At 38.0% G+C, this 13,992-nt stretch overlaps 1 protein-coding gene across 2 annotated transcripts; it reads right to left on the bottom strand.

Annotated features, from left to right (window-relative positions):
- Window positions 1-9,174: 9,174 nt before the first annotated feature.
- LOC124396701 (chymotrypsinogen A-like) lies at window positions 9,175-13,778 on the bottom strand. 2 transcript variants are annotated; one of them, XM_046865921.1, is made up of 6 exons: window positions 13,312-13,778; window positions 11,802-11,822; window positions 10,903-11,065; window positions 10,544-10,812; window positions 9,955-10,100; window positions 9,175-9,849 (listed from the first exon to the last, which is right to left on the bottom strand). In XM_046865921.1, exons 1-6 carry the CDS (start codon window positions 13,370-13,372, stop codon window positions 9,607-9,609), a joined length of 903 nt encoding a protein of 300 aa, XP_046721877.1. In that variant the 5' UTR covers window positions 13,373-13,778; the 3' UTR covers window positions 9,175-9,606. The 2 variants fall into 2 exon arrangements, with proteins under 2 accessions (XP_046721877.1, XP_046721878.1); XM_046865922.1 differs by having other exon boundaries at window positions 9,177-9,849; window positions 10,992-11,065; window positions 13,312-13,773.
- Window positions 13,779-13,992: the final 214 nt, after the last annotated feature.

The following is a 13,992-nucleotide window of genomic DNA, read 5'->3' as shown; positions in this document are numbered from 1 at the left end:
GTGACCTGTTACATGTCAGTTCCCCCACTCACCTGCTACAACTCAAATAATTCTCACTTCCAAACTTGATTTGAGATCAGCCAGAGGAGACAAACAGTGTTGATGTCCTGGACTTCTGCACATGCATAAATTACTTTTTTAAATATTTAAATTGCTATGTTTGGTAATGTCCTGTCAACAAGTTATTGCACATTGTTTAATTTTATTTATTCATGCTAGTATTAAGTGTATTTTTATTTTAATTTTTTGGAAAAAGCCCCATTCTCTGTTGCTGCTCAAAGAGAGGATAAATACAAATAAAGGTTTACAGTAAATTGTGTAGTTCAGTCTGCCACACCCATTCACAGAAACTGCAGGAGTATCTGAATTATCTGTTTAAACCTACCTAGACTATATGACAACAAGTTTTATATACACAGACACACACACACACGCACGCACGCACGCACACACAATATATATATACATATATATATATATATATATATATATATATATATATATATATATATATATATATATGTGTGTGTGTGTGTGTGTGTGTGTGTGTGTGTGTGTGTATAAAACTTGTCATATAGTCATAAAAGAAGTGGGTGATTTGGGACGCGCACCACACACACACACACACACACACTGTTTGTGTGTGTGTGTGTGTGTGTGTGTGTGTGTTTGTTTTATGACGCGTCCCTTGTTTACAAACGCGTCCCAAATCACCCATTTCACCCATTTATATATATATATATATATATATATATATATATATATATATATATATATATATATATATACACACACACACACACACACACACACACACACGCGTTTGTAAACAAATATGTGTGTGTGTGTGTGTGTGTGTGTGTGTGTGTGCGCGTTTGTTTTATGACGCGTCCCTTGTTTACAAGAAAGGGAAGGTTTAGTAAATGCACTAAACTCAGCTGGATCTCTTTGGACTTCCTGAACTGGTGCTTCAGCAGTCACGTTAAAGCCATGGATGATTCACAGCCTCTGTTGGAGTGAGACAAGACGTTGGGTTCCAGCTATCAGGATAGATAAATAACAGGTGTTAGGATAGGATATCAATATGTATTAACACTTTCAATTACGGTATATTCGATTAAGTGGCAATGTGATAATAAGCTTAACTTAATTGATTAGAGCAACTAATCAATTGTCTTTATCTGGAGATATAAATGTCAAGTCGTCAGAATATTTGTAAAATAATTTTTCTAAGTAATTTTGTCGTTTCATAAAGGTCAGTGGTTACATACATTAGGCAGTGCTCGATAAAGACGAGAAAATAAGGATAATCAGTCATCAGAATTTTTTCAAGATGTTTAGAGCCAGGAATTATGACTTTGTTTTTGATGTCATATATCACCTTGTAACTTCCATTTTTATCTGTAAAAAATGAATAAATTTGGCCACCCTGTATGGCATCTGCTATATATATATATATATATATATATATATATATATATATATATATATATATATATATATATATATATATATAGCAGATGCCATACAGGTGGCTAAACTGCGGCTCTCGAACCGCATGCGGCTCTTTGCCTGGTTTCATGCGGCTCTTACGTTCATATAGAAGTTTGTGTTTGTGTTTTTTTTTTATGTGCGTGTTCGCTTCGCTTCAATTCAATACGGTATTTTAAGACTTAAATGCTCTTGCCCCTACTGGGAAACTTCATTTCATTTTCATTTCACGCACATGCGCATTTGACGAAAATACCGTAATGAACTGAAGCGAAGCGAACACGCATATAAAAAAAACACAAACACAAACTTCGATATGCAAAATGTTTAACAAAATTTTAAGTAAACAATTTGTATCAATTTCGCTCTCAGAATGGCAGGGAAAAATGCACAGCAAAACGAAAATATGAAGATGAACACAGGACGTTTTTAAGAGTGGGAGAGTTTATATTTTTTGTTCTACGTAATGACAAGTCATTCTGCCTTATGTCAGGCGTCATTCAAAGTTTCAAATCTTCAGCGCCACTTTAGCTCACTCCATGCTAACATCAACCAGGAATTTCCAAAAGGGACTGAACTTGGTCACTTTGAAATTCAGGCAGAAAAGCAGATACAGTTTTAACTGGTTTGGAACATTACACAAGCTAAAAAGCCATACAATGAAGGGGAGTTCATTAAAAAATACCTCAGTGACGTTGTTGAAATCTTGTCTTCTGAAAACGACAAACTAAACGGCATGGTATCAGACGTCCAACTGTCCCACCACAATGTTGAACACAGAATATAGGACATTAACATGGCTATTGAATCACAGTTGCACTCTGACCTGGAATGGCAGAAGTCCCACTAAGCAGCATGCATAGTAAAAGAAAAATGCTATTGTAAATTATTATATTTTTGTTTGTGGACTTGGTTGAACTGAGAGTTTGTATGTGTGTGAGACAGTGCACACAATGTTCATTGTTGAAAATGACTGGCCTGTGGTCTTAGTACTGTAGGAGTCAATTTCTGTCATTATCATGTTGGTGTGTGACATTTACAATAAATCTGGCTGAGCAGAGGTGTGTGTGTGTGTGTGTGTGTGTGTGTGTGTGTGTGTGTGTGTGTGTGTGAGTGAGAGGAAGGGATGGGTAATGTCCGTGTGTGCCAATGTGTATGATGTGGCTCTTTGCGGTAACACAGTAAAAAATGTGGCTCTTGGTCTCTTGACTGGTTGGCCACCCCTGAATAAGAATATCATTAAAAAGTTTATTTATTTTAGTAATTCAATACAAAAAGTGAAACTCATATATTTTATAGATTCATCACACACAGACTGATATATTTGTTTGTTTATTTTTTTTATTTTGATGATTATGGCTTCAAGCTAATGAAAACACAAAATTCAGTATATCAGAAAATTTGAATATTGTGAAGAAGTTAAATATTTGAGATTCGTGGTGTCACACTCTAATCAGCTCATTAAATCCAAACACCTGCAAAGGTTTCCTGCGCCTTTAAATGGTGTCTCAGTCTGGTTCAGGCTACACAATCATGGGGGAAGACTGCTGACTTGACAGTTGTCCAGAAGACCATCATTGACACTCTGCACATGGAGGGTAAGACACAAAAGGTCATCGCTAAAGAGGCAAAAGACAAAAATGACTGGACTGTTGCTTGGTGGGCCAAAGTTGTCTTTTCAGATGAAAGGAAAGAAAATGTTGCATTTCATTTGGAAATCAAGGTCCCAGAATCTAAAAGAAGTGAGGAGAGGCACAGAATCCATGTTGCTTGAGGTCCAGTGTAAAGTTTGCACAAAGTGGTGGTTTGGGGAGTCATGTCATCTGCTGGTGTTGGTCCACTGTGTTTTATAAAGTCCAAGGTCAGCACAGCCATCTACCTGGAAGTTTTAGAGCACTTCATGCTTCCCTCTGCTGACCAGCTTTATGGAGATGCTGATTTCATTTTCCAGCAGGATCTGGCCAATAATTTATAATAATTATATATAATAATAATAATAATAATAATAATAATATATATATATATATATATATATATATATATATATATATATATATATATATATATATATATATATATTAAAAGGTACAGAAACTGCAATTTCTTTATATTTATATTTAGACATGTATATATTTTATAAAAATGCCACCCTAAATAGGGAGGCTTAAACTTTGGGGCATTTGTACCTTCGGGGCTCATGGGAAAAATTAGGTCCTTGCATGTTCTCTTTATTAAAATGACATTCAGGTTTCACTTGCTGGGGTTGGTCAGTAAAATCTGTCTTCTGTTCCTGTTTTCAAAAATTAATCTCTGAATTGATGTTACTGAGCATAACAGGCTATTCGCTGCAAAATCTTACAAAGACACTGACTATAAAAACCTGTGTAATAGGTATAGATTTTCAATTTTACATATACACACACACACACACACACACACACACACATACACACACACACTGAGCAGGCATAACATTATAACATTATGACCGGTGAAGTAAATAACACTGATTATATCTTCATTATATTATATCAACACCTGTTAGAGGGTGGGATATATGAGGCAGCAAGTGAACATTTTGTCCTCAAAGTTGATGTGAAAAATGGGCAAGTGTAAGTATTTGAACAATTTTGAACAGTGGTGAACCGGCAACAGGGTCAGGGGCTCATTGATGCATGTGCAGAGCAAAGGCTGACCCGTGTAGTCCGATCCAACAGACAAACTACTGTAGCTCACATTGCTGAAGACTTAATGCTGTTAGTGTAATGCTTGACAGGTCAGGACTGTTTTGGCAGCAAAAAGAGGGCCAACACACTCTTTGAGTGTTTAAAGTTTTGGCATGGAGAAGCTGGTGTTCAATCTATGATGATAGCAAATAATTTGATATTTTATGAGTTCCTAAGTAGCTCCTGGATCCATAAACTCAAATGACTGTAAAAGACTGTAGAAAGGACATTACTCATAATCTTACATTCCAGTGCTCATGTTAGTTCTCACTCTCCAGTGTTTTGTATTGTTTAAAGATTATAATCACACTCTGCGTACCACCCAACTAAGGATGGTTTCCACTTTTGAGTCTGGTTCCTTTTAAGGTTTCTTCCTCATAACATCTAAGGGAGTTTTTCCTTGCCACAGTCACCACAGCTTGCTCATCAGGGATAAATACACATCGTTCACCATAACTGTTTAATTCTGCAAAGATGCTTCGAGACAATGTCTATTGTGAAAAGCGCTATAGAAATAAACTTGACTTGAAATGTATGTTTATTATTAGTGAAACCATACTTAACATAGAGCATGACTACAAAATATTATTGTAAATGTTTAAAAAGTAATTTGGTGCTTTCAATTATGTAATCATCAGGACACCAAACATAACTTCCGTATTTCCACACAGACAGTTTTAATTGCCAGATGTGTGCTGTAAGGAATTATTTCTCTGCCGCCTGGACACATTCCCTTGAATTCAGCATTTCCTCTCGATCTCTGCTCTCCTACGTGCACGGGGAAGTCTCAATAAAACTCACGAGTCAGCCTTTCATAGAGAGGTTCCAAAGTTTTATTGTGTCATACATGAATATATACCACAACGATATACCATAACAACTCTATTTAGGGTCATGTTATACGTTAGAAAAAGCCACAAAAACAGGAACCACCTAAGGGGGTACATGCAGATTAACACAGACCAAAAGGCTACAGTTTTGATGTTGTTATTTGTGGTGAGAGTAGGGAGCAGGTGGAGAAGAGCCTGGAGAGCTGGAGGTATGCGCTGGAGAGAAGGGGAATAAAAGTCAGAAGAGTAAGACAGAGTACATGTGTGTGAATGAGAGGGAGGGCAGTGGAAGAGTGTGTTGCAGGGAGAAGAGGTGGAGAAGGTGGAGGAGTTTAGGTACCTAGGGTCAATTCTCACATGTGCATAATGGCAGATGTTGGTGCTTGATTTGAGACTTGGGGCATCAGTAAAGCACATGTTTAGTATCGGGGGGCGTAGCCGAGCACCGGTTTGTGAAAAGAGGGCGGAGAAACTAGCGGAAAGAACCTGTATTAACACTGCAGTGCTGTTCATAACCATTTGCTGCATACAACCCATCAAAAGCAGAAATACTCTTTAATCTGTTATTTAAATGCACTGACCACTAACAGTAGTAATTAGTCTTATGTATTCATATATACATTATATATTTACACTACTGATTAGTTACAGTGGCTGTACTACTGAGCAGATGTATATCAACTTGGAGATGTATATCAACTTGGAGGAGTACACATCATCAGTGACCAGCTACATCAGCAAGTGCGTTGATGACGTGACCATCTCCAAGACCATCACTACACGCTCCAACCAGAAACCGTGGATGACTGCAAATGTGCGTGCGCTGCTGAAACAAAGAGACTCTGCCTTCAGAACAGGGGACAAGTCGGCCTTAAAAACAGCAAGGGCCAAACTGTCTCGTGCTATCAGAGAGGCGAAGCGCGCGCACGCGAAGAAAATCCACAACCACTTCCAGGACAGTGGAGACACCCGGCGCATGTGGCAGGGCATCCAGGTGATCACGAATTACAAGACCACATCACCTGCTTGTGACCGTGACCCCTCCCTCCCAGATGTGCTGAACGACTTCTACACCCGGTTCGAGGTGCAGAACAACGTGGTGGCGAGGAAGACCATCCCTCCTCCCACTGACCAGGTGCTCTGTCTAACCACAGCTGAAGTGAGGAAAACTCTATGCAGAGTTAACCCACGGAAGTCTGCTGGACCTGACAACATTCCTGGCAGAGTGCTCAGGAATGTGCAGAACAGCTAGCAGATGTCCTCACTGACATCTTCAACATCTCCCTGAGCAGCAACGTTGTTCCCACGTGCCTCAAGACAACAACCATTGTTCCCGTGTCAAGAAGTCTTCTGTCTCCTGCCTCAATGACTATCGTCCCGTCGCGCTCACACCCATCGTGATGAAGTGCTTCGAGAGACTCGTCATGAGGCACATTAAGACACAGCTTCCACCCTCCCTGGACCCCATGCAGTTTGCGTATCGTCCAAACCGTTCCACGGACGATGCTATCTCCACAACCCTCCATCTGGCCCTCACCCACCTGGATAACAAGGACTCTTATGTGCGAATGCTGTTCATTGACTTCAGCTCAGCATTCAACACAATCATTCCTCAGCACCTGATCGAGAAGTTGAACCTTCTGGGCCTGAACACCTCCCTCTGTAACTGGATCCTGGACTTCCTGACTGAGAGACCTCAGTCAGTCAGGATCGGGAACAGCATCTCCAGCACCACCACACTGAGCACTGGGGCCCCCCAGGGCTGTGTGCTCAGCCCACTGCTGTTCACTCTGCTGACTCACGACTGTGTAGCAATGCACAGCTCGAACCACATCATCAAGTTCGCTGATGACACGACCGTGGTGGGTCTAATCAGCAAGAACGACGAGTCAGCATATAGAGAAGAGGTGCAACGGCTAACTGCCTGGTGTGGAGCAAACAACCTGTCTCTGAACGTGGACAAAACGAAAGAGATGGTTGTGGACTTCAGGAGAGCACAGAGCGACCAATCTCCACTGATTATTGATGGATCCTCAGTGGAGATCGTCAAGAGCACCAAATTCCTTGGTATTCATCTGGCAGACAACCTCACCTGGTCCCTTAACACCAGCTCCATCACCAAGAAAGCCCAGCAGCGTCTCTACTTCCTGAGAAGGCTGAGGAAAACCCACCTCCCTCCCCCCATCCTGTCCATGTTCTACAGAGGGACCATTGAGAGCATCTTGAGCAGCTGCATCACTGCCTGGTTTGGGAACTGCACCGTCTCTACAGTCCCTACAGAGGATAGTGAGGACAGCTGAGAAGATCATCGGAATCTCTCTCCCCTCTATCATGGACATTTACACTACACGCTGCATCCGCAAAGCACACAGCATTGTGGACGACCACACACACCCCTCACACACACTTTTTACACTTCTACCATCAGGAAAACGGTTCCGAAGCATTCGGGCCGCCACAACAAGACTGTGCAACAGTTTCTTCCCACAAGCCATCAGGCTTCTCAACACACAGAACTGAAACAGAACTCTCTCACACACACACACTCACTCAAATGTGTGTAACGAACTGAAAACATTTTTTTTTCCTGGCCTTAACACCTAACACACTCATCACTCATCTCAATCCACTCCACCACCATTCATTTATTTATTATTTATTATTCTTAACAGTACCACTCTCAACTGCTGTTCTTGCACATTTAGGATTTTCATTGTATTATACTGTTTACATGCTGTTTTTGCACCTTCGACTGCTGCTGTATTTTTTGCACTACACTGTTTACACTCACTTCTGGGATATAGTTTATATTTTTGTATAGTTTTTACAGTTTTCTTGTACAGTACTGTATAATTTAGTATACAGTAGGTTTACTGGTCGGCGCTATATAAGGTTTTGTGTCTTGTCTTGTGTCGTCTGTCTGCACTGTCTGTCTGCACTGTTTGCACCAGGTTGCACTCGATGCACTTTATGTAACTTGTGTTTTAGCTTAATGTTGTTTTGTTGTTTGTTGTTTAGTGTAGCACCAGGGTTCTGGAGAAACGTTGTCTCATTTTTACTGTGTACTGTGTACCACTGTGTATAGTAGAAATGACAATAAAAGCCTCTTGACTTGACTTGACTTGACTATATGTTTATACTGTATATATTTTAGGGAGTGAAATATTAGGTTATAAATAATTTTGTACAACTTTAAGATCTGGAGAGAATATTGTGAGAACAGTGCCTTGTGATTTGGGATCTCGGGAAAGAACAGTCTGCAGGCATTTTTCACCTTACACTGTAATAAACTTGTGTTGTGATCTCTTGAGCTCCTTATTGGTGTCATCATTGCAGTGTTAAAAAAATAAAAACAAAAAAAACATCGCCAGAATGAAGCTAAGACCCCATGTACGCACATGGAGTAAGAACTGTATAATTGACCGGCCATGTCTTTGGGTCAGCACTGTTTCTTCTTTGGACCACATTTGACCACTGCAGCCCAGGAACACCCCACAAGAGCTGCAGTTTTGGAGATGCTCTGACCCAGTGTTCTAGCCATCACAAGTTGGTCCTTGTCAAACTCACTTAAATTCTTACGCTTGCCCATTTTTCCTGCTTCCAACACATCAACTACAAGAAACAAAATTTTTACTTGCTGCCCAATATTTCCCACCCACTAACAGGTGCAATAATGAAGAGATAATCAGTGTTATACATTTTGTTATACACAATGTTATAATGTCATAAGGTTATGCCTAGGCTGTGTATAACCCCACTCGTGTTAAACTGGTGGCAGGATTAGTTGGCTTGTTTTTGCTGGGACAGTTTTTTTTATTGAACGTCGTGAATTTTGCTACTGGACCTGTAGAGACGTTTAGATTATTATTTTTTTTCACGTGCTCTTTTGCAAGTTTGGATTACGTGCATTTTTTTCTCTCTCTCTCTTCAATTGATTGCTAATAAACTGAGCTCCTTGTTGGTGTCCTCATTGCATTGTTATTAAACTGATCAACAGATCAAAGTCAAGAAACCATTTTGATATTTATTTTTTGTATCACAAAAGCTTTTCATATTTAATATGTATATATTGTATATAACAGTAGAACATAGCACATGTATTTATATATAGAAGCATTTATAACAGTATATGTATCTATATCCACAGATACATCTATCTATGTAGTAGATCTATTATAGTACAGAACCCAAAAAAATGACAAAAAATGTTTTTCATTTATAAGGTTCATATTTATTGGATCTACAATAATAAAGAAAACTTATGCTGTATAATCATTCAGTTTACAAATCAAAGGGGAAAAGTAGCTTTTTATGCAATTTATGCATTAATTGATATAATTATGCCAAAAGACAGAGAAACCAATCCTTAAATTGCCAAATTTTTTACTTGTTTCACATTTCACAAATAAAAGCTGATTTGTTGATTTACAAAGTAAGTACTTAACATTAGTTAGTGAAAGCTACATATAAAATTGAAGAATATAGAATATAAAATAAATACAGAATATGATAGTCATGTTAAATTACATCATGTCTTGTCCTGTTTAATTTGGCTATTATCAACGGAAGCTATAGAGCAAGAGAAGAAAGGAGATGATGGAGAAAGAAAGGGGATGTTTAGTGGAGCCACTGGTGCTGTTGATGGTGCTGTTGATGGTGCTGTTAATCCAGTCTTGATACTGAGACACTCTGGTGTACACACCCGGAAAACTAGGTAAAGAGCAGCCATTGCCAAAGCTCACAATCCCAGCCTGAGTCCATGCGCCACTGGACTTGGACAACAGTGGACCTCCTGAATCACCCTACACGATTAACAAGTGTTAGCTACATGTCTGCTCTTGTACCATGAACTGTACCAATATCACAGATGTATATGGCATTTATATGGCAGGTGTTAGATTTCTTACCTGGCATGAGTCTTTTCCTCCCTGATATAAGCCAGCACACAACATATTGTCTGTGATAGTTTCAGCTCCAAATGCCTTTGCACAGTTACTGTTATTGACAATTGGCAGCTGCACCTGCTGCAGGGTTTGAGGAGATGGCAGATTTACTGTGGAGACCCAAGTTTAAGATGTACTACATAACTTCCCATAATGAACCGTGCTGAAATATCCAACTGGGAATGACGAGCTACCAGCGATGAATACAAAAGCCAAATCATTTCCCATAAGTATTTTCCAGCTCACATTTTACATAAGTAATCTAATTAATGTCTACGATTTTTTTTTTTTTTTTTGCTTCATTGTTGTATAACTTTCTATAATTCTGTCTATGATGTTGCATTAGTAGCAATGATTAAAAAAACACACAAAGATTAACTGGTTTGGCTAGCTTGGTTTTGGCTGGTCAGACCAAACTGGATTTTTTTAGCAGGAAAGAATGTTCCACAGCAAGGAGTGATTCATTTCCTTCCTGGTTTACATTTCAAATAAGTCTGATACATTAAACTAATCAAACACGCAGTCAACTTTTTTAAATCTAGGTGTCACTCACCATTTGAAGAGATTCGACCAAATCCTGTGACCCAGACATTAGTACCAACAGGTAAAGAACTGCTGCTTGTTGCGAGGCACACCGGCCTGACATAATCATTGATCGTCACTGGAGTGGAGAGCTGGACTAGTGCAATATCATTGTTTTTGGAGACTGCGCTATACTGCTGGTGGATGAAAAATTTGGTCACGCTTTTTGTCTGCATATTGGGATTACTTCCATCCAAATTTTGCATTCCTAGAAAAAGTGTGAGAGAACCTGCTGAAACACTAAAAATAAAGGGAAAAAAATATTAACACGAATGTTACCTACATACTATATTATAATTCTCTGGTTATTTTAGATTTATCCTTAAATGCCTTTGGAAACAATGAGCAGCTGATAAGACCCAGTTCTTATTGATCAAGCTGCCACCACAGAGACGGCTGACACCTGTTTGAATGCTGACCTGCCAAGGCCAGGACCCAGGAACAGCATCTTCACCACCCATAATCTTGGTGTTAAGTGGAGCTTGACCACACCCTGGCAGAAAAGAGGGATGTCATACATTTACTACCTGGAAAATTACTGCACTTAAGAGAAGAACATCCATTACTACATTCCACTGTAGACACTGGATTAAAATGCAAGAATTATTACTAAAATATTATGTTTAGGACACTGATATTAGTGGTCAATAAATTTTGTCAGATTTTTTTAAGCATCAGCTTGGTTTGATCACGGTCTTCATATTTAAACACACTGACAAGAGAGGAAACTGTAATTTGCTGTAAATTGAATGTATGAAATATATTTGTTTTATCTTTTGTGGTTTTGCTCTCCCGCTTAATTCGTAGTTTCTCTCAAATAGCACCAAAAGAGATTCCCAAACCAGATTTGCAATGTTTGCCATGTCATGCTAACATCAACTAAGCTTTAAAATGACTAAATTTCACTGAATATTGTAGTGACAGGATTATCTAGCTAGCTCTATGAATAAACAAAAGATTCCAGAATAAATACAAATATTCATAAATAAAACTTTATACACTGGCTGCAACTTCTACTGAAAACACATTGTGTAATATTTTAGATACGAAAATAACTGATCTATTGATTCGCTAAAATATAACATTTCAACAAGTCTAATGAACTCTCTTACAAGCTCTCTTAGACCTCACATTAAAGCAAACATGTTCACAAATTTGCTTAATGTCATATGTATCCTATGTATTTCTAATAAAGCAAAAGTGTTGTGCTGATTGAATCAAGAACTTACCATCTACCTGGGCGAATGATCCTAATGGAAGAGAAAAAGAGAAGCTCAATGCTCAAACCAGTATCAACAGACATGTCAGACAGTTTTCCTACTGTTTTTTTGTGCTTTTGGTTTCCAAATATAGCATAATACAACATGCAGATTATCATTATTAAAAGAGAAAGCTGTATTAAAAAAAATAAATCTATGAAAAGAGAATAACTGCCCATAGAGTTTGAATAGAGAGTACTGTGCAATGCATTAGCGTCAGAGGAAAAGTATTGCCAATTACATTTCTTGTTTGCAAACTGTCAGTGAGGATTATTATTATAAGATTATAAGATTATTATTTCAACAATAACAATGAATTTTACTAATTACAATTCAATTAAAATGTACACCAAAATGCTGCTTGCAGTTTGATTTGTATATTAAAAAGTAATAATTAAATATAGTATACAAACATATAGAGAAGGGGAAAAAAGGAAAAGATTCCCAATGAGTGAGTCAACACAGTCAGTAAATGCACCTGTATATCTTAACAGGATTAAGGCATAAGAGAAAGGCAGTAAAGAAAAACTTTCATTCTGTTCTTAGTGCTTCAATGAAAGTACACCTTGTGTTGTCATGCGGAAGTGCTTTTTTTATGTTTCTAAAAATATGTACATCCTGATACTGGTTTACTGTCACTGACTGAGAAAACAATTATTACCAAAGACTTTTTTGGATCTTATAGCAAGAAAGTACTAATTTTGGTAATTCTAGAAGTGGTAGGTTTTTCAAACCTGACTGAAAAGTTTTAGTGAGTGTTAGTATAAAAAGATAGAAAATAGAAAATACACAATGCATAAATGTACTGATTAAGTGAACATACCGTATCAAAAGTATTATTATTAACATGGTTCTGCAACTACTTTAGTTTTCTTCAAGGGCTCTTTAAATAAATACTCCCTGATCCCATTATTGATTTCTGTTGGTAAAAGCACACATGGTGGTGATTCACCTGCTTAGGTATCAAATTCATTCCACTACCTGCGTGTCAGACCAGAGAAAGATTTTGATGTATGCATTCTTTGTACCCTGACAGATACAGGTTTTTACTGCGCATGTATGATGAATGATAACATCTCCAGTGTGGGTTGTCATTGTAGTTAACAAATGAACGTAAAAGTTTCAAAATCTCATTAACATCAAATGCCTGAAATGCCTAAATGTTCTTCAATAACTTCTGTCCTGTCTGAAAGGTGTAAGGTGTAAAGGCGCAATAGAACGTATCACTTATTATTCATTTTATTGTGGTCCCTACAAGATTAGAACTCAACGTTTCATTAGATAAAGCATCATCTGCTTAGATAAATGTATAATACAATACACTTGTAGGAATCTTAGCAACAAGCTAGGAATTTTTACTCTTTTAAAGACTGCAACCTGTAAGTTTTTGCCTTAAATGTTATATACAGCATGTTACCTTTTATATAGATGACAGACTAAATGTATAATTCTACAAAACCATCACTTCTTTTTCACTTACCTGTAGAATTGAGGAGTAGACCACATAAAACACACACGCCTTTCCACAAATTCATTTTCATGCTCTCTGGTCCTGATGTAATGTAAATGTCTTTGTTGTAGTATAAGCAAAGCACACGGAAACTAAACCTGTGTGACCTGTTACATGTCAGTTTCCCCACTCACCCACTACAACTCAAATAATTCTCACTTCCAAACTTGATTTGAGATCAGCCAGAGGAGACAAACAGTGTTGATGTCCTGGACTTCTGCACATGCGTGAATTACTTCTCAAAATATTTAAATCACTATGTTTGGTAATGTCCTGTCAACAAGTTATTGCACATTGTTTAATTGTATTAATTGCTCATTAATTGTAATCATGCTAGTATAAAGTGTATTTGTGTGTGTGTGTGTGTGTGTGTGTATGCTAGATATATATAATACATGTGGTGTTCATCTATTATTGTATTTAACAAAACCAAAAACCTGCAATGAAACAGCTGTTATATTCTTCTCTCTCTCTCTGAAGTTAATAGACACAGAGAAATAGAGGTAAATTGTTAATTTACTGTATAATGGCTGTGGCAGTCTCAAATTAAAACTTAGTTGAAAGTGAAAGTTGGAAATTACATACAGTAACATCATACAGTACAACATCCATACTACAGTATACAAGACCATGTACATGAGGGTTCAGTAA

This window comes from Silurus meridionalis, chromosome 14 (genome assembly GCF_014805685.1).
Source record: "Silurus meridionalis isolate SWU-2019-XX chromosome 14, ASM1480568v1, whole genome shotgun sequence".
NCBI classification, from domain to species: domain Eukaryota; kingdom Metazoa; phylum Chordata; class Actinopteri; order Siluriformes; family Siluridae; genus Silurus; species Silurus meridionalis.
Note: the sequence above shows the minus strand (reverse complement) of the source record. Positions and strands in the feature narration are given on the sequence as shown.